The sequence below is a fragment of the Vicia villosa genome, linkage group LG5 (genome assembly GCF_029867415.1).
Source record: "Vicia villosa cultivar HV-30 ecotype Madison, WI linkage group LG5, Vvil1.0, whole genome shotgun sequence".
Taxonomy (NCBI): domain Eukaryota; kingdom Viridiplantae; phylum Streptophyta; class Magnoliopsida; order Fabales; family Fabaceae; genus Vicia; species Vicia villosa.
In genome coordinates this window covers 131,394,612-131,413,539 of record NC_081184.1, presented here as the reverse complement: position 1 = coordinate 131,413,539, position 18,928 = coordinate 131,394,612, and the positions used below count along the sequence as shown (strand labels likewise).

The 18,928-nt window shown below is 32.2% G+C and overlaps 2 protein-coding genes across 2 annotated transcripts; one reads left to right on the top strand and one right to left on the bottom strand.

The window, feature by feature from the left end:
- Positions 1 to 124: 124 nt before the first annotated feature.
- LOC131605460 (uncharacterized) lies at positions 125 to 862 on the bottom strand. Its single transcript, XM_058877811.1, has one exon. It carries the CDS (start codon positions 860 to 862, stop codon positions 125 to 127), a length of 738 nt encoding a protein of 245 aa, XP_058733794.1.
- Positions 863 to 13,909: 13,047 nt separating this feature from the next.
- On the top strand, positions 13,910 to 15,185 carry LOC131607377 (probable zinc transporter 10). The gene is made up of 3 exons (XM_058879389.1): positions 13,910 to 14,497; positions 14,589 to 14,738; positions 14,832 to 15,185. Exons 1-3 carry the CDS (start codon positions 13,910 to 13,912, stop codon positions 15,135 to 15,137), a joined length of 1,044 nt encoding a protein of 347 aa, XP_058735372.1. The 3' UTR covers positions 15,138 to 15,185.
- Positions 15,186 to 18,928: the final 3,743 nt, after the last annotated feature.

The window sequence follows — 18,928 nt, the reverse complement described above, 5'->3', positions numbered from 1 at the left end:
TTTTACCTTTATATAAAATAATTTTGAAGTAATAATTTTTTTTTGAATCAATAAAATATTGGATTAATTCAAAAAACAGTTACAACCCAAGGTGATCAAAATGATCCAACCTTCACACTAGTTCTTACATCAATAGTTGAGCCACACTATCTCTATATTTCCTAATTCTCCAACCTCTATGTATGAAGGTATTATTTATATTATCTACAACTATGTTTCTATCATAAGTATCCCCAAAGCATGTGTCATTTCTATACTTCCAGCAGAAGTATATAGTTTCAGCAGTAGCCATCTTCATTAGGCCACATTTTTTACCTTTTCCACTACAGTATCTCATGATCCAATCAAGTTCTCCCTGCCAATGAATAGGCGTGTGGGTTACCCCAAGCCACAGTAAGATATCCTGCCAGATAGCTATCATAGGCTCGCAACAGAAAAAGAGATGCTCCTTAGTTTCCTCTTCCTGGCAAAAGCAACATTTAGTGTCTATAGCCATACCAAACTTCTTCAGTCTCGATTTAGTGGCAAGTTTCTGATGGCAAGTGAGCCACAGGAAGAACAGAGCTCGGGGCCTTGCTATATTGCCCACCAGAAGAGTGTGCCAAACAACATTTGGCTCTAGTTGAAATAAACCTCTATACATCTTGCTCATGTAAAATTTCTTTGCCACCAGACTATTATCCCACTGCTCACGTATATCTGTAATGTGAGGTCTAGTATTAAGTATGCTCTTGTAGACCCAGGAAGCAGAATTTGGTATGTCCATATGAAACAGATCATGTCCTTTGATGAAGTAAGAGTGTATCCATCTGACCCAGAGGCAGTCAGACTTCATTTTCAGATCCCATAGAAGTTTCATCATGGTTATTTTGTTCCACCCCTCAAGATCAATTACATTAAACCCACCTTTAGCTCGAGGTTTACATATTTTCTTCCAAGCAACAGGGCTTTTCCTACTGGGAGTAGTGCCCCCAGTCCATACAAATATTCTGCCGGCAGTTTGAATTTTTTGGATCACACATTTGGGCAAGGGCAGGCATTGGAGCCAATAGTTCGCTATAGCAAAGCTGACACTCTATACAAGTTGTATTCTACCAGCTATGCTTAAGAATCTTGTGCTCCAGTGTTGTAATCTTTTGAGTATCTTCTCAATAAGAGGCAAGTAGTGATCTGCAGACAATCTTTTGCTAGTGAGTGGAACTCCTAAGTATCTGAAAGGTAGAACTCCTTCTCTAAAACCTGTTATTTCCATGATTTACTGCCTAGCTTGCTCCTCCACAGCCCCCATATACACAAAGCATTTCATAGGGTTAACACTTAACCCAGCAGAGTCAGAGAATCTTTGCAGGGTTAGCTTCATTAGCTGGACTAAGTCAGTGTCTTCTCGAGCAAAAAGTAGGACATCATCTGCAAAGGTGAGGTGGGTCAGCCCCAGCTTTTTGCATCTAGAATGATGGTGGAAATTAGGTTCCAGTTGCATTTGATGTAGGAGTCTGCTCATATATTCCATCACAATCACAAATAGGTAGGGAGAGATTGGATCTCCCTGCCTTATTCCTCTGGCTGCTCTAAGCATTTGAGAATGTTCCCCATTTATATTGTATCTATAAGTCACTGTAGACACCCCATTCATAATCCATCTCACAAAAAGGTCAGGAATACCTACCTCATGAAGGATTGTGTCCAGAGCCTTCCACCTAAGCATATCATATGCTTTCTGCAAGTCAAGGTGTATCATGCACCTGGGAGGTCCCTGCTTCCTAGTATAGCCCTTTATCAACTCATATGCCAGGAGAATGTGTTTATGAATCTGCTGACCTGGAATGAAAGCAGCTTGGTTGAGCCCAACTATGGAACCTATCACTTTTGCTAGCCTGTTAGTCAAAACGTTGGAGTAAAGCTTGTAGACTATGGAGCAACATGCTATAGGCCTATAGTCTTTCATATTTTTAGCCTCAGATGTCTTGGGGAGGAGAGTTACAAAAGTACTATTAAATCCTTTAAACATGGTGCTGCTCCTGAATCACTATGTGATAGCATTAACCACATCAATTTTTGATTAAGTTAAAAGAGACTATTACCATCTCATTAAAATATTTTTAGATTCTAAAAAGGATCTTTGTTTTTTTGTGTAGATATCAATATAACGGATAACTAAATGTTTTTAAAATTTGATTATATTGTATTTTGTAGGATGTTGGCCGTGCTCATCGCCAAATATGCTTTTTGTATTAAGTAAACTCTTAGGACCATAACAAACAAAGTTTGCAGCCTTTCCCAATGCTGTCACTTAATTGCGAAAATTAGTGATTTGTTCAAATTTTGCTATACTAAAATGCTAATGCCGCCGCTATATGACAACACTTTGTATTATTAGATCATGTCTAGCAGAATAATAGCGGTTTGTTAAAATTCCACTATGCCATAGTGCTATAGAGCTGCCATATTCTCTATTCTCTATATGCTCTTTTGAAATTATTCTACAAGTTTTTTGAAATTCTGGTTATAAATCAGTTTTAATTTGAATGCTGTATTCTTTAAAATATAATTGAGGTTAGGAAATATAACCAGAAATTCTGCAATGCATTTTTATGTATTTTTTCATATCAAAATTTTTATAATGCGTTAGTTACGACATTAGATTAGGATTAACTATGAATTTTTATGAGTTCAAGTATGATGTTGAATTTAACCATGTAACATGATACGTCTGCATGTTGCCACGCTATCACTGCCACATGGTGTGCCACATCAATTATTAGAGAGACAAAAAAATGTTCACATAAAATATTAAAAAAATATTTTTTTTAAAAGAAAATTTTTTAAATTTAAAAATGAAGGTTGAAATATTTTAAAGAACTAAAAACTTATTTAACTCTCAATTTTCTATTTAAAATAAGTAAAGATATATTTGTGGCTATTTTGTTGGACTATGATCGCATTAACTTTTTAAAACAACAATAAATTAAATGTGAGTTATTTTAAGAATAAAACAAAATAGTTATATATATTTAAATAACGTAAAAATAAAAATAAAATTATTTTAGAAATATTCAATCAAAATTTATCCAATTATCGATTTTGTCTCCCTATTATAAATAAGACATTTTAAATAAGACGAATCTTTTGAGTAAAATTATCAAAAAATATTTAATAGAGTAATAAAGTTGGACTTTTTGTAATAGATAAATTTCCTTGCTATGATATTAAGAGGTTAAAAGTAATTTATTATCAATGTAAATTAATTTTACATCATCATTCAATAAAATTATAATATTCAATAATATCATATTAATATTTTTAAATTAATTTACAGTGTAAAAATATTTTATATTATTTTTTTTTCTCTCATACTAAACAAACAATATGTGCAACATATAAAATTAGTTATTCTCTTTAGATTTAAAAAATTTCTATGTATAGAAGTTAGAGAACGAATTCCGTACTATTTTTTTTATCAATCCTATAAAACTATATATTATCCTTATATTCATTCATGTTGTAAATTAAATATTAGTTCTTGCCGTAGTACCAATTCGTACACGACTAATTTTGTAACTATATAAATTATTTTCATGATAAAAAATTGTTGTACACTCTAGTTGGTGTTTTATGATGAAATGCAAATTATTTTATTATAAAATACTCTAGTTGGTGTTTTGTATCATCACATGGATAATTTATTTATTTATATAAGTTATGACTAATAGAATTGTAGCACCGCATGTCCATATATTATAATGAAGCTTGATTACTCAATCAAAACCATCACAAGATAGGTAAGTGAGCATGTAACGCACTAGAAAACTTTAATTAATGGCTAATCCGGTATATTAAATACAAAAGTTCAAGGCGAAGAATATATTAAATACAAAAGAATCAAACACACAAGAGGACGAAGAAGGGATATGCCAAAACCCAAACTAGAATCTAAACCTAAAATAAAGATTTATGAGTGACAAACGAATATGTCGATCTCGATTCATAAACTTCTGAAGGAAAAAAATGACGGAGTGGACATAATAGAGAGTACAAGCTCAAAATCTTGCTTTGTTCCACAAAAAATAAAGATAGGATGTGTCGGACCTGGCGGATCCTACACCCCTGAAACTTAAAAATTGCAACAAAAAAAAATTTTAAGCCCATGCTCGCAAAAGCCTGCTAAAAAATGGGCAGCCATACACAGTAAAGCGCAAGGGCCTACAACCTTGGCACTGCTTGCAAAAAATATGGGCAAACATGCATGCTCGGTAGGTCGGTCCTGTTTGGTAACCCTTACTTGCTTATCAAGAAATCTATAGTAAGAGTATCATGCAAGGTATACAACCAAGTAATTATAAGGCCTAAGCTAACTAGTTTGTCAATATAATAGTTCATTTCTCTAAATATGCGAGAGACTATGAAACTCATGGAGGTAGTGTGATGGATGTAGTTGAGCGGTCTAGATTTATGTTGCCAAGGCACCAAAGAAAGAATTAAGAAAGCTTGCACTGCCAACATATAATTAGATTCAAACCAAATATTCCTCCAATTTTATGAACGTCAAACTCCACCGCGTACATAACACTAGTAAGCTCGACTTGAAAGACATTCCCTTAGTCAATGTTAAAGGCAAAACTTCTCAAATGGTCCATATTTGTGTTCCATTAAATCCCACCACAAGCACTTAAGGTAAGGATGTCTATGGAGTCATGTTTACAGGATTTGAAACAAGAAGGTTTTGTCTTAGGATTAGAATATGATTTCTCTTTTTCTTTTCCTTTGTCTTTTGGCACCGACCCAACAGAAACAAGATAAGAATGAAGGGTATTAGGTTTGTCTTCCTTATCAGAAATAGATTCGTCATAGGAGTTATAACCAATACCATGTGTCACATTTCTGCTCACTCCATAGATCATAGAGGCCATTGTGCTTCTCCCTATGCTTCTGGCTAGAAACTTCTGAAAAGCTTTATCATTTTTTTAATGACATCATCATTACTCTTATAAGCTTCTAGAAGAGCCCTCGTGCCTTTAAGGCCAGAGTTCTCATCTTTTAAAAAGAAAATTTCTTCACTTAGAATGAAAAGATCTTCCTTGAGCTTGTTTTTTTCAGAGGATATAAATTCATAAGATTTTTTAAGTTCCTTGAATTCAATCTTGAGTAACTCATGTCTTTTCAGAATTTCAGTTAAAGAAGTATATAATTCTAAATGAGACAAGTTAGAGAATACCTCTTTGAAGATTACCTCTTCTTCACCTAATTCTAAGCCTGCTTTGCCTTTTGAATGGATCTCTGCTTCTAAAGTCCCTACACAAGCCATTGGAGCTACGTTGGCCTGCTCTTCTTGAGACTTATCTTCTAAGGAATCAAAATCTTCGCAAGTTGTCATCAACCCTTTCTTCTTGCTCTTTTGTAACTTAGGATAGTCGTACTTGAAGTGTCTTGACTCATTACATTCATAACAATTGACCTCTTTGCCACTAGACTTCCTTTGGCCAGAAGTAGACTTGAAGCGACCATAATTCCTTCTAGTACCTCTGAACTTGTTGACTTTATTTCTCTTCCATAGGCGGTTAACCCATTTGGATAGTAGAGACGCCTCATTTTTTATTCCATCAGAATCTTCTTCCGAATCCTCAATCTCTTCAGCTTGAAGAGCTTTGGACTTCTTAGAACTTTTGACACATTTGAGCGTAACAGATTTTCCTTTCTTCAGAGGTTCATTTTGCTCTAGCTCAATCTCCTGACTTCTTAGAGAACTCACTAGTTCCTCTAGAGAGGTGTTGTTCAGGTCCTTTGCAAGCTTGAGTGCAGTTACAATAAGCCTCCATTTAGATGGCAAGCTTCTGATAATCTTCTTCATGTGATATGAAGTTGATTAACCCTTGATCAGAACACTCAGTCCAGGAACTAAGGTTTAAAACCTTGAGAACATTGTCTCAACTGTTTCATCATCCTCCATCTTGAAGGCTTCATATTTTTGAATCAAGGCAAGGGCCTTGGTTTCTTTGACTTGTGCATTACCTTCATGATTCACTCTTAAGGATTCAAATATAGACTCGACATAGTCTCTATTTGTTATCTCTTCATACTCTTTATAGGATACTGCATTCAACATAATAGTTCTAGCTTTGTGATGATTCTTATACTCCTTCTTTTGTCGGTCATTCATTCTTCATCTTTCGACTTTGTTTCCTCTGGCATCGATAGGATGTACGTAGTCATCAACTGCCATATCTCATAAATCAACATCATAGCTCAAAAAGAAATTTCTATTCTGTATTTCCAATAATCAAATTTTTCTCCATCAAAGATTGGAGGTTTAGCATTGTAGTGATTTCTTTCATTGATAACTGGTGGTGGTAGTGGCGTATGATCAACCATAATGTTTTTGAAACTTGTCTGAATCTTTATCTGACACGGTTAAGTGTATACAACCAGAACCGGAGCTCTAATTCCAATTAAAGGTGCGAGAAACACAAGAAAGGGGGGTTTGAATTCATATGCACCAAATTTAATCTTTTTGCAACTCAAAACACAAGGTTAACAAGTGAATAAAGATAGATGAACACAATTATTTTTATCTTGGTTCACTGTTAATAAAGTTACTTCAGTCCACCCACCAATGTGATTTTGCATTCTCAATAAGGACTCAATCTACTATAACTAAAATGATTACATACAACCACATTGACCGCAACCAATGCCTTCTTGAGACTCCTGAATAGCACCTAGTCTCTCTATGAAACAACCACAATAAGTTTCTGATCAACCTTGTTGACAACCCCAACAAGTTCAGTCGATCCTTATCATGAAACCACTATAATCGCAAGCACAATCTTCTCAAGGCTTCTGACTAGCACCTAGTCTCCCAAGGAAACAATCAACCAAGTTGATTACAAGAGTGTATTACAAAGATGCTTATAATTAGTAGACTATACAATGTTTCAGTACAACAACACAAAAGTGTTGATAAGCAAGATACGAACAAAAGATCCTTGCTAAAATACAAAACAATACAAAGATTTATCTACCATACTTTATGCAGTGCTTTTGTGTAATTTTGTAGAACTGGCATGTTGATTTCAAATTCGTCCAATGGCTTACTTTATAGAGAAGCATAGATCCGTTAGAGTGTAGAATAGGAAATGCAAAGTACAGCTGTAAATTCCCCAGCATTCATGGTGAGAATAGTAGATAACAAGTACAGGTTGGACTATTCTTACGCCACCCTGTGAGAGTAGAGGTCACAGTTTATGTTAGTATTTTTATGCTCATCATCATATGCAATCCGTCCTTGATCTTTTAAGTATTTAGAGGCTTTAGATTGTATGTTGATTGAAACATGTTGTAGATGATTAGAACTTGAATCTTCAGTACCTAAGTCTTTGAGTCTTCAGAGCTTGTTTAGCAGAATCTTGTCTTTAGAGTCTTCAGCACTTTGTCTTCAAAACAAATGTCTTCAGATCCTTAGAAATTGTTCAACAGAACCTCGTCTTTAGCATCTTCACAATATGGGACGCAGAAGTAAAGCTTTAGAAGGCCTCCAAAACTTCCTTACAAAGTCACGATCAAAAGCTCTTGTACTAACGTTTCTTAGAACCGTTGCATAAGTAGCTTTCCAAAATTTTTACTTCCATTGTAACAGAACACTAGTATTCTTCCAGAGTGTACAGTTCAGAACTTGATGACATCACACGCCTTCTTACCAGAGTCAGGACCTACAAGGAAACAATCACACCCTAGAAAGAAAACCGTTAGTGTATTCAATAGTTCTTTAAGATAACATGTAAAGTTGTCATCAAAACCTAAGGCCAGATGCAGAACCAATCTTGTTCTTACAGATGTGTCTTTTAACGAGGATCTCATGACTAAGATATGTGTATCCCGAATGATCTTTCTCTTATCCACGAGTTTCATTTTTCTTAGAATACGAGTCAGAAAATCATAAGGGTCATTTTTTAACTCTCTTTGCCTTTGCCTTCTCGTACAACCCTTTCTTTTCTAACACTGAGATGGAGGACATCTTCATTACATAAAAACATCAAGGTTTAAAAGGAGAATAAATAACTAAGAACTTGATGCATAAAATAAGACATACTTATGTAAATAAACGTCAATTGCCAAATTATCCTCCTCACACTCCATCAACTATATAACGTTCAAATACGAAATTATTCTAAAACTCAAAACCATCCCTGTCCTCCTCACTGAGTCTATCATGGCCGAAACCTAGTATGGACATCGAATCGTCTTACCAACAAAGAAGAAAATGATATGATTCGTCATCGTCTAATATAACATCAAGATAATCAATATCACGTATTTAAAGTCACCATGAAGCAACAGGGATGAGGAGTGTCACTCTATATAAACTCTTTCAATGCTCTATCTCCAACCAACCAATGTGAGACTTTAGGATCTTCCTAATACATTCCCTCACACCTAACATTCTTTTTGGGCTTGGTGCGTGGATATTAACGGTGGTTGACCCATGGTCTAATCGATAGGCTATGATACCATATTAGAGTTTGACCTAACTCATCTTTACAAAACCTGTTGGTAAGGTGAAGAATGTCACTCTATATAAACTCTTTCAATATTCTATCTCCAACCAATATGGGACTTAAGGATCTTCCTAATATAAAGTATTAATGTCTTTACTCGCAAACCCACCAAACCCACCAATCGAACGGCAGTTAATAATAACTGGTCCTTCCTAATATGTATTTAATCCTTTTCAATGTTAATGACACACTTTGTCTCTTAATTTAATCCACTCATCTATTTGGACGTCCATGATTAAACTCAATCTTCAACCCATATAAGACGGAGAGACACATCAATAACCTTAAAAGACCTCTAACTTTGATATAAGCATATACTATTATCAATCAACTCAATCACAATTAAATCAATTAATCATCGAACCGTGACTCAAATGTTTCACCAATTGGATGGTAGATTTAGCTCTTAAAAATAATGAGAATTTCTTTCTTCACCTCCCTATGGGGCTGACCCCCAGCAAAAACCCCTAAATATCCTTACTTCGGAAATGCATTTTCGAAATAATTTTTTTTTTAAAATTTTTTCAGAATTCGAAAATGCATTTCCGAAATCCCATTTTTTGGGATTTCGAAAGTACACTTCCGAAAAAACGCAGAAGTTTTGAATTATAGAATTATTTTGAAATGGTGGTTTAAAATTAAGATCTTCAAAGATTTATACTATTTATTAGTTAATAAAGACAAATATATCGATTTTAATTATAGGGAATAACCATTTCAAATTTTGGACCGATCAAATAAAACATTTTATAAATAGAATAAGTACATTCCTTTTAGAATAAAAAAAATATGTTAATAATTTTGGAAATTTGTTATATTGAATTAATAATGATACACAAAATTAGAATGAATTTATTATATTAGAATGACCCAAAAATTGTCATATTCAGTTCATTTTATTTCTATCAATTAATAAAATTTTTTCATTTTGATACTTTTTTTCTTTATTCTTTTGAATCTATCAACTATTATTTTTAGTATATTAAAAAAATTATAAATTTTGATTTCTCTATATTATTTGTTACTATTTTAATTTAATTTTTTTTTTGTTGCAAAGTTTCACGTGGTGCACTTGTGTATTTCAAATGATTTTTTTATGACATTTCATCAATACTTAAATTATTATTAGTTTAATAATTTTCTTATTTAATTTTTAAATTTTATTAATTTATTAATAAATTTGAGTTAAGTTTTAATTATTAAAATTAAAATTTTAATTGTATTTTTTAATAAATTTTATAACTTTTAGATATTTTATAATTAACGTAATAAATTTTAATTAAAGTTAAAATTATATTTTGTAATTAACTATTAAACTATTTGTATTTATAATTTAGCTATTTTATAATTAACGTAATAACTTTTAGATAATCTCAATAATTTAGTTAAATATTTACAATTTTATAAATAATTTATTTAATAATTCAACTATTTACTTTTTAAATAGTTAATTATAGTTAAAAAATAAATTAATAAAGATTAAAGTTAAAAAGTTTCTTTTAATTTTTTTTTAAAATATTCTCATTGTTTTTTTAATTTTATTAAAATTAAATTCTATTCTATTGAATTAAAATAAAGTATCAAATAATTTATTTGTAAATAAAGTAATAGTGCATAAAAAATTGTTGAAAAAATTTAATTATAAATAATAACTACAAAATATTTTAATTTAAAAAAAGATGTTAATAATTATTATTATATTTTATTGATAATGACATATATTTAATAATATCTTTTAATTAATACAATTAATTATACTATTGATTCTCCTTTATTTTAATTTTTTAATAATTATTGAATTTTTTCGGAAATGCATATCCGAAACATTCCAAGACTAAAAATTGGAATATTTTGGATATGCATCTCCGAAGAGACCCCCTTTTCAAAAAAAAAAAAATTGATTTCAGAAATGCATCTCCGAAAACATTTTTTTTGTGTTTTCGGAGATACATCTCCGAAAACACATTTTTTTTTGTGTTTTTGGAAGTGCACTTCTGAAATCAACTTTTTTTAAAAAAAAGTGATTTCGGAAATGCACTTCCGAAATATAGGGGCATTCTGGGAATTTCGCCGGAGTGACCAAGAAGGTTAGGAGGTCAGTAAAGAAATTACCAAAATTATCTCTAATATATTAAATCATGAAGAAAAAAAATAAAGGTTTTTTTTTTTAAACTGAAATAAGGAATATCATTAAACAAAAAGAAGGAATAACAGGTTACACAAGGGGGGACTAGACCAAAACCCCTTAACGATAGAGCCTGACCCTGGGAGTACCAGCCTTGTCTAACAAGAAATCCCTATTGATATCCTTAATGACATAATTAAACCATTGCATATCTTTACAAGTAAGACCGAAATTAGCCAAAGAATCCGCACAAAAATTGGCTTCTCTAAAAATGTGAGTGCAAAGAAAATCAATCTTCAAGGTGTATTCCAAACACTTAAGCCAGCGAGAGCGAATTTTCCAAGGGACTAAATAATGATCCTTAAAAGCATTAACAACTAGAGTGCAGTCAGATTCAACCCAGAACTTCCTATAGTTGTTCTTTTCAGCAGCTTCTATACACAAAATAGCTGTCATGAACTCAGCAATAATAGCCGACTCGGGACCAAGAAAAAAAATAAAGGTTGTTTTGCTGCCTGTGGTGTTTTTCTTAATTTCTGATTAATAACTGTGGCTGGCACATAGCAGACAACGTGGCATTTATAAACTTGTGCCTAACAACCACCCAACAAGACTCAACACGAGCTCCTATTTGGCAAGGCTCTAATCATGCCTTAAACCCTTACATGGACACGCATACAAGCATGAAGCATCAATTTTACATTGTTTATGCCAATTGCCACATAAGCTACCTCATTAAGTTTACTTTGCCTTTAAATAAGTAGTCAAACAAATAGGTAAAATATTTTATTGATTGATAAGTATAAAGTCAACATAGGTGATGTCACACTATGAACTTTTCATTTCACAAGCGGCATCCACTAAAAGGCATAGAGGTTATGTTTACAAGTGAGTACCATGTGTTTTAATTGGGATAGCAAGACGTTTTCCATATACAAGAATTTTTTATTATGAAACATGAAGATGCAAGAAATATTAACTCAACAAAAATGTGTAAAAGCGTGTAAGATCGAGGCATTGATGGATGAATGTCTAACACAAGCACAGAAGAATGAGATTGTGGGTAGGGCTAGAAGTGTCATTATCTTGTGCCTTGGAGATAAATTTCAAAGAGTAGTTAAGTGAGAGAATGTAACTTCTATGTGGGCCAAACTTGAATAATTGTATAAGATCAAATAATTGGTTCACATAGTATTTTTGAAACAACAACTCTATCCATTGTAAATTGTAGAGAACAAATCCATTGTGGAGACTGAAAAGGAGTTGGTTTATATACTAAGGAAGATCTTATCGCATGTTCCAAAGAAAATAATAGTTTGAGACTCTGGAACTAAAAACAGGTGGATTCTTTTGACTCAATGACAATAAGGCTTGCAAAGTTCATGGTATTGGTACAGTCAAACTTAGAATGATCTATTATCCTGTGTTCCTTTTATAAAATGTGAGATAGGTTCTCGAACTCAGGAAAAATTTATTGTTTATGAATATGTTTGATGGTCTATGATGTTGCATTAAAGTTGATCATGAGGTGTTGAATATTTTTACAAGGTGGGTTAATTAGGGCTAACAGGTTTAAGATATAAGGGTTATATATATTAGATGGTGCCACTGTTATTGGCCATGCATCATTATCTAGTGAAGACTTTCATGAAAAGAACAAACTATGATATTTTAGATCAAGACATATTAGTGAAAGAAAAACTGAAAAAGGCATTTTGGTTATTTTAGAAAATTTTAATGAGCTTTGCAAGGAAATAAGATATAATAAAGAGCTTTTGAAGTAAGGATCGTACAAAAACAACTTAAAGGAATAATTATGTTTTTATAAACAAGTTTGTCCATTATTGATAATAGATCAATCATAGGCTTTGAAGATTGATATATTTGTTTTTATAAAGGAATACTTATGATTGATGCGATGTATGTTTAGGTTTATGAATTAATAAGGTAAGTTAGTTGTTAATCCTTAATAGGCTGCTAGGATTTGTTAGTAGCTTTATAGTTAGTTAGTTAGTTAATTAGTTGGTTGTTTAACCAGTCAACATTAAGATGCTCTAACAAATTTATTATATGTATCACATTACTCTCTCTTCTCTCTTTCTCTCTGAAAGTGTATGGACAACTTATGTGACGACTAAAGTTCAAATTAACGGAGAAATTAACGGAGAAATTATGATTTTATTGGGGTGGGTGCGGATGCGGGGAAAACCCGATTTTTAGTTACGACGGAGGGGGCAAAGTGGGGGATGAGGGGGCAAAGTGGGGGATGCTAGTACCCGCCTTCATCCACCCTGCCTCTTTCTATCTATTTTAATTTATTATTTTTATTTTTAATAATTTTATTACTCATTTACTATTTCTTAATGTTAAAATATTATGTTTATTAGAATTATTATTTATTTTTTGAAAATACAAATTAAATAAAAATATCAAGCGTTATAATTAATTTTAAAATAATTGATTATTTAGTTTAAAGATTAATTATTAATAAAAAATATACATTTACAAAAATTATATTTTATGTAGATGGGGTAAATGCGGGACGGAAAAACCCATTCATCATTGAGAACAGGGAGGGGCACTAATTATTAATCCTTTACCAAATTTGAGGGTGGAGGCAGAGGTAGGTCTGCTTAAACCCGCCCTTGACCCGGCTGATTATCATATCTAGTTGGAACTTAATCACTACACTCCCACTCCTAACAATTATAATTGCTTAGTATTGTTGACCATTAGGGCTTGCCATATACATGTTGACTAATTCCCCATTTATTTTTATATCGTGTTCTAAATACGTATTTAATTATGGTTAATATTCGTCACATAATACGTGGGACAAACAATTCTCTCATTTTAACCAAATTTTCTATTTACAGAAGAATCAAAATGAAACCGAAGACCTTAAGCTCTAAATGTCTACTACTTGTACCAATCCTATAAAACTATATATTATCCTTATGTCCCTGTAAATTAATAAATGGTCCTTGCCGTAGTACTAATTCGTACCCGATTAATTTTGTAAGATAATCAATTATTCTTGATAAAAAAATGCTGTACGGTATAGTCATCCAAGTTGGTGTTTTGTAACATTATCATAAATAATTTTATTATATATTTATGACTAAAACTTTAGCACCTCAGCTGTATATATATCAGTTACAATGAAGCTTAATTACTCGATCAAAACCAACGCAAGATAGCTCAGTGAGCATTACACATTAGAAAACTTCAATTAATGGCTAATCTAGTAACTAAACAAAAATTAATCTCCATTATTTTCATCTTAATCACTCTTTTCACTTCACAAGCCCTAGCTGATTGTGAAAGCGAAAGCACAAACACTTGCAACAACAAAGAAAAAGCTCTCTCTCTTAAAATCATAGCAATATTCGCAATATTAGTAACCAGCATGATTGGAGTGAGCTTACCCTTGGTGTCACGTTCCGTCCCGGCTTTAAGCCCGGACGGAAATTTATTCGTGATTGTGAAGTGTTTTGCGGCCGGTATTATTCTTGGAACCGGGTTCATGCACGTACTACCTGATTCATTTGACATGTTGTGGTCGGATTGTTTGGATAAGAAACCGTGGCATGAGTTTCCGTTTTCGGGGTTCGCAGCTATGCTCTCTGCTGTGGTTACAATGATGGTGGATTCTTTGGCTACTAGCTATTATAGTCAAAAGGGTAAGAAAAATGTTATTATTCCGGCTGAAGGTGGAGGAGATCAAGAGATGGGTGCTGTCCATGCCGGTCACCATCACCATTTTGAGGCGAAGACAGAAGGCGAGGAGTCACAGCTTCTACGATATCGCGTAGTCGCCATGGTAATATAATATATACAACCTCCTAATATTATAAATGTAACAAATTTTTTAATCAGACTTTACTTACCGAACCTCTCGTGTCCGAACGTAGGTATTAGAACTTGGAATAGTAGTTCATTCGATTGTGATAGGACTTGCCATGGGATCCTCCAATAACACATGCTCGATAAAAGGTCTAGTTGCTGCACTTTGCTTCCATCAAATGTTCGAAGGCATGGGTCTTGGTGGTTGCATCCTCCAGGTACGATGATGAGAGTGTAAAAATATTTTACAGTATCAATTATTTATAATAATTGTGAAATTATTAAAAGCGTTTCGATCTCTTGAAATACAGGCGGAGTACAAGTTTGTAAAGAAGGCTATAATGGTATTTTTCTTCTCAATTACAACACCACTTGGAATTGCAATAGGAATTGCAATGTCTAGTAGTTACAAAGAGAACAGTCCAAAAGCGTTAATAACGGTTGGATTGCTTAATGGATCATCTGCTGGTCTTTTAATCTACATGGCTTTGGTTGATCTTCTTGCTGCTGATTTCATGAGTAAGAGGATGCAGGGTAGTATTAAGCTTCAATTAAAATCTTATGTTGCGGTGTTTCTTGGTGCTGGGGGCATGTCTCTCATGGCTAAATGGGCTTAAAATTATTGATGTAATGTTAAGAATCTCTTCACAGTTTGCATAGTCTAAATTTTCATGTATTACTTCTAGTTTCATATTGTTGTGAGGTAAAATCAGTTTGTTTTACCACTTTGGTGTGTTCATATTTGATTGAATAAATAAATGAAAATTAAAGTGATATTTAGCTCTATTATCTATATGAAAAATACTACCTCCGGTCCTATTTATAAGAAAAGATTTTCTTTTTAGATACATTGAATAAATAATGTATCTAGACAATATGTTGTCCAGATACATTATTTATTCAATGTATCGAAAAGGAGAATCTTTTCTTATAAATGAAACCAGAGAGAGTACTAACCAGTGTTCTTGAGACACTTTTTAAATGATTAAAATGATAAGTTTTTTTAAAAATATGTGTAATCAAAGTATTGAAAATACATTGGAAATTGAAATCATAACTTTTATAAAGAATCTTTTCTTTATTGGGAAATGGTAACCAGTGCCTTCAAGGCAATGGTTAAAACTTTAAAATAGTAACTTTATCTCGATAATCTGCATATTTAATGTCTTAGAAATTGAAATATTAAAATTTCTATAGAATATTTTCTTTTTTAGGAATGCTTAACCATTGCCTTGAGGGCACCGGTTAGCAAGACCATTCTTTATTTAATATGCTTAGTGATCTGATCACTCGTTAGAAGACCCTATCTATATTAATTTGTTATGATTTATAACTCTCGTGTTTTACCTATTATCAAATTAGACTTATATAAAATTGTGTATCATTTTTTTACTCTAAGTAAATATAACATCAAAACATGTCAATAATGTTGATATACACAAATGTCAATCTACAGTTAGAAATCATCTATTAGTGCTTACAAAGAATGGTGTTTATAGAAGGATCATCTCTTTCTTTATTTCTTGCAGACCAATTTAGTAAAATTTCCAAAAGGAAAATGAGTGTTGTGTAAGAATCAAGTTTGTTTGAACAACAATGATTCTTAATTTTGATGATAACAAAGAATTTGAGAATAATTTGATTGTTTTGATATGTATTAAAGTACGTGGACATTCTAATATCTAAGCAAGACAAACATTGTTTCTGTTTCTGGTATAGATCACTTGATCATATAAACAATTGGATTATCAAACAAACAAGTTAAGTCTTACCTATGATAGTACTAAGTACTAAGTAGGGGGTGTATGAGTCATTAGATATAGTTTATAGAAACCAACCATATGTGACACTAGAGCTAGAGCTAGAGCTGTCAAAATGTGCTAGTTTATATGGGTCTAAAAAATTATAGGGCTTGAGCTTTAAAATTAGAGTCCATATTTTTCAGGGTCTTTTTAGTCCAGCCTTGAAAAATCCGCTACTCATTAGGACTAGCTCATATGGACCGTGGGTAGTCCATCAAGCCCGCATAATTAAAAAATTTAAAAAATATATATTAATATTTATATTGTCTTACTCCGAATAGTACATTCATTTTTCTCACCTCACTAAATTTTATCTCTATTATATTCAATCTTTCTCTTTTAAATATTATACATTAATAACATTATCTCATCGTATTATATTAATTTTTCTCTTATGTTAAGTATTCAAGTATTATTTTATACAATTTAGACATATATTGTATTTAGAAACACATTATAGTATTTATAAGAGATAATATAGTACTTAAAAATAATATAATTTTTAATTTAATATAATTTTTAATTTAATTTATAATAAATATTATGAAGTTTTTATTTTAATTTTTTAAAAAAAAAGTCCATTTAGGGTCGGGTAGCCCGAAGCCCATCTAGGACCGGGCTTTGATAGTAATTCTCGAGTCCATATTACACATGGCCTTTTTGACCCAACCCTAAAAAGTCCAGAGCCTGTCAGGACTGGCCCGTTTATGGCCGTGTAGCCCATTTTGACAACTCTATATGACACACCCAAATAAAAAAATTGAACATTTAAGGGTTATTAAACGGTTTTCAAAATTTTAGAAAATAGCAAGGACTAAAATTGTATGCATAAAATTTTTGTAGGGATAAATATTAATTATATTTTAATAGAGATTAAAAATGAAGTTGAGATATTTATAGAGAAAAAAACATATTTAACCCTTTATATAATTATAAATAATATGTCATATTTTTTTTGAAAAATGCTCCAACTATACTTTTTTTAAAAAAATGGTTTAACTTATTACGGCACTTCTTTTAGTATCAAATGTCTAAACATATAATGAAAATTATCATAAAAATATTTGCAAAAGTCAAAGTGGCATTACGGTAATACTTAAAATTGTATAAAATACTTATGATTTACAAACCTTAACATCAAAATAATCAAAGTAAAATCTCCTAAATAAGTTAGAATCACGACTCAAAAAATAACCAATGTTCAAGAGTCTAAAATTAAAGCAACCAAATATAAACAAATCAAAGACACTTTATTACAAGAAAGAGAGAAAAAAATAGTCACCCAATAACTCATGGGTTTCATGGGTTGAGTTCGGTTTTAACATGAAATTTAAATGTTTTGAATGTTTCTTTATTTTTATTTTTGAAAACCATGTTCACCTAATAACTTGGCCCAACTCATTTTTGTGGGTCGGTTTGACCGGGTTTTCTAAGTTTACCCAACCCATGTATACCCCTAGTATTAAGCATAGATTAAACTTTGTCTTGTACTCGTAAAAAATACATTGTTGCCACCTCATTGGTGTAGAACCAGTGAAACTTAGTCACATGAGATTTGAGTCTCCTATCTTCGTTCATTGTGTATGTGTGTAAGCGTGTACATGTGTGTATAACCTGTCAAATAATTGTTGCTTTATGGCTATTAAATGGTCATGTCCTCTAATCTGAGCGATATTTTTATGACCATAAAGGTCTTATCTTCTTATCTCAGTCGCCAAGTTTGTCTATCTTCTAGTGTATGATATGATATGTAGGTGAGTCAGCAAATGCGGACCAATCTCTGAACTATATTATGTTTAGTTTGAGCTCGCCCACGCCTTTCGAGTATTCTTCGAGCTCCATACTTGGTGTATGGACTGATAACTCACTTACTATTAGATATTTAATCCCTTAATAATTGGATTATTTATCAAAGTCTTGTTTAAGTAGGTTTACTTCTTTATGTTTTATATACACTTAACTTAATTAATGATAAACACACTAGGTGCTCTTTCTTTTAGTTTTTATGTGTTTATTGATGTGCAAGAGTAACCTTGTTGACTAGTTTTGTCACACAAGAAGTATAAGACCAATACCCTGCTAGTTTTAAGCCAGAAGAAGTTGGTGTAGAACTTGAGAGATAATGTTAGAGCTTACCAGGAACAATTGCAAACAAAGAATTTAAAGATGATTTATAAATACTAAAGGATAAGGATAAGCGTCAAAGGAAAAAGTAGTATCAGTTGTTGCAAGTGTTGCCACATGTTGTATAGGAGTTATCGCATGTCTCTTGTAAATCGTGTTGTCTCCTCCATGCGATGCATACTATCACAGTACCAATACTAGCAAATATAGGAGTATACCATGTTCCTTGGGCTTAAACCATTGGATAATCATAAGGCACAAGACCCAAGCTGAAGAATGTTATAAAAGGATATGCATTTTGTGGACCTCCGATTTTTTTTAATACCGGGCCATACCTCTGATCTGTAGAGATACGTGAACTGACTCTTTTTTGTCGCTTAACGCTTTCGCATTTTTTTTTGAAAATATCACAGAGTCGCCACCGACCTTTTATTTTATCCAATTAAGGAAAGGTTTATAAAAGAAACAGAAAAAAGACCTTT

Bases quoted from the DNA above. Each gene is read 5' to 3' on its own strand.
- LOC131605460 (XM_058877811.1), bottom strand. From the start codon at position 862: ATGATGAAACTTCTATGGGATCTGAAAATGAAGTCTGACTGCCTCTGG.
- LOC131607377 (XM_058879389.1), top strand. From the start codon at position 13,910: ATGGCTAATCTAGTAACTAAACAAAAATTAATCTCCATTATTTTCATC. The intron at 14,498-14,588 runs GTAATATAATAT...GTCCGAACGTAG, and splicing joins GATATCGCGTAGTCGCCATG to GTATTAGAACTTGGAATAGT. The intron at 14,739-14,831 runs GTACGATGATGA...CTTGAAATACAG, and splicing joins TTGGTGGTTGCATCCTCCAG to GCGGAGTACAAGTTTGTAAA.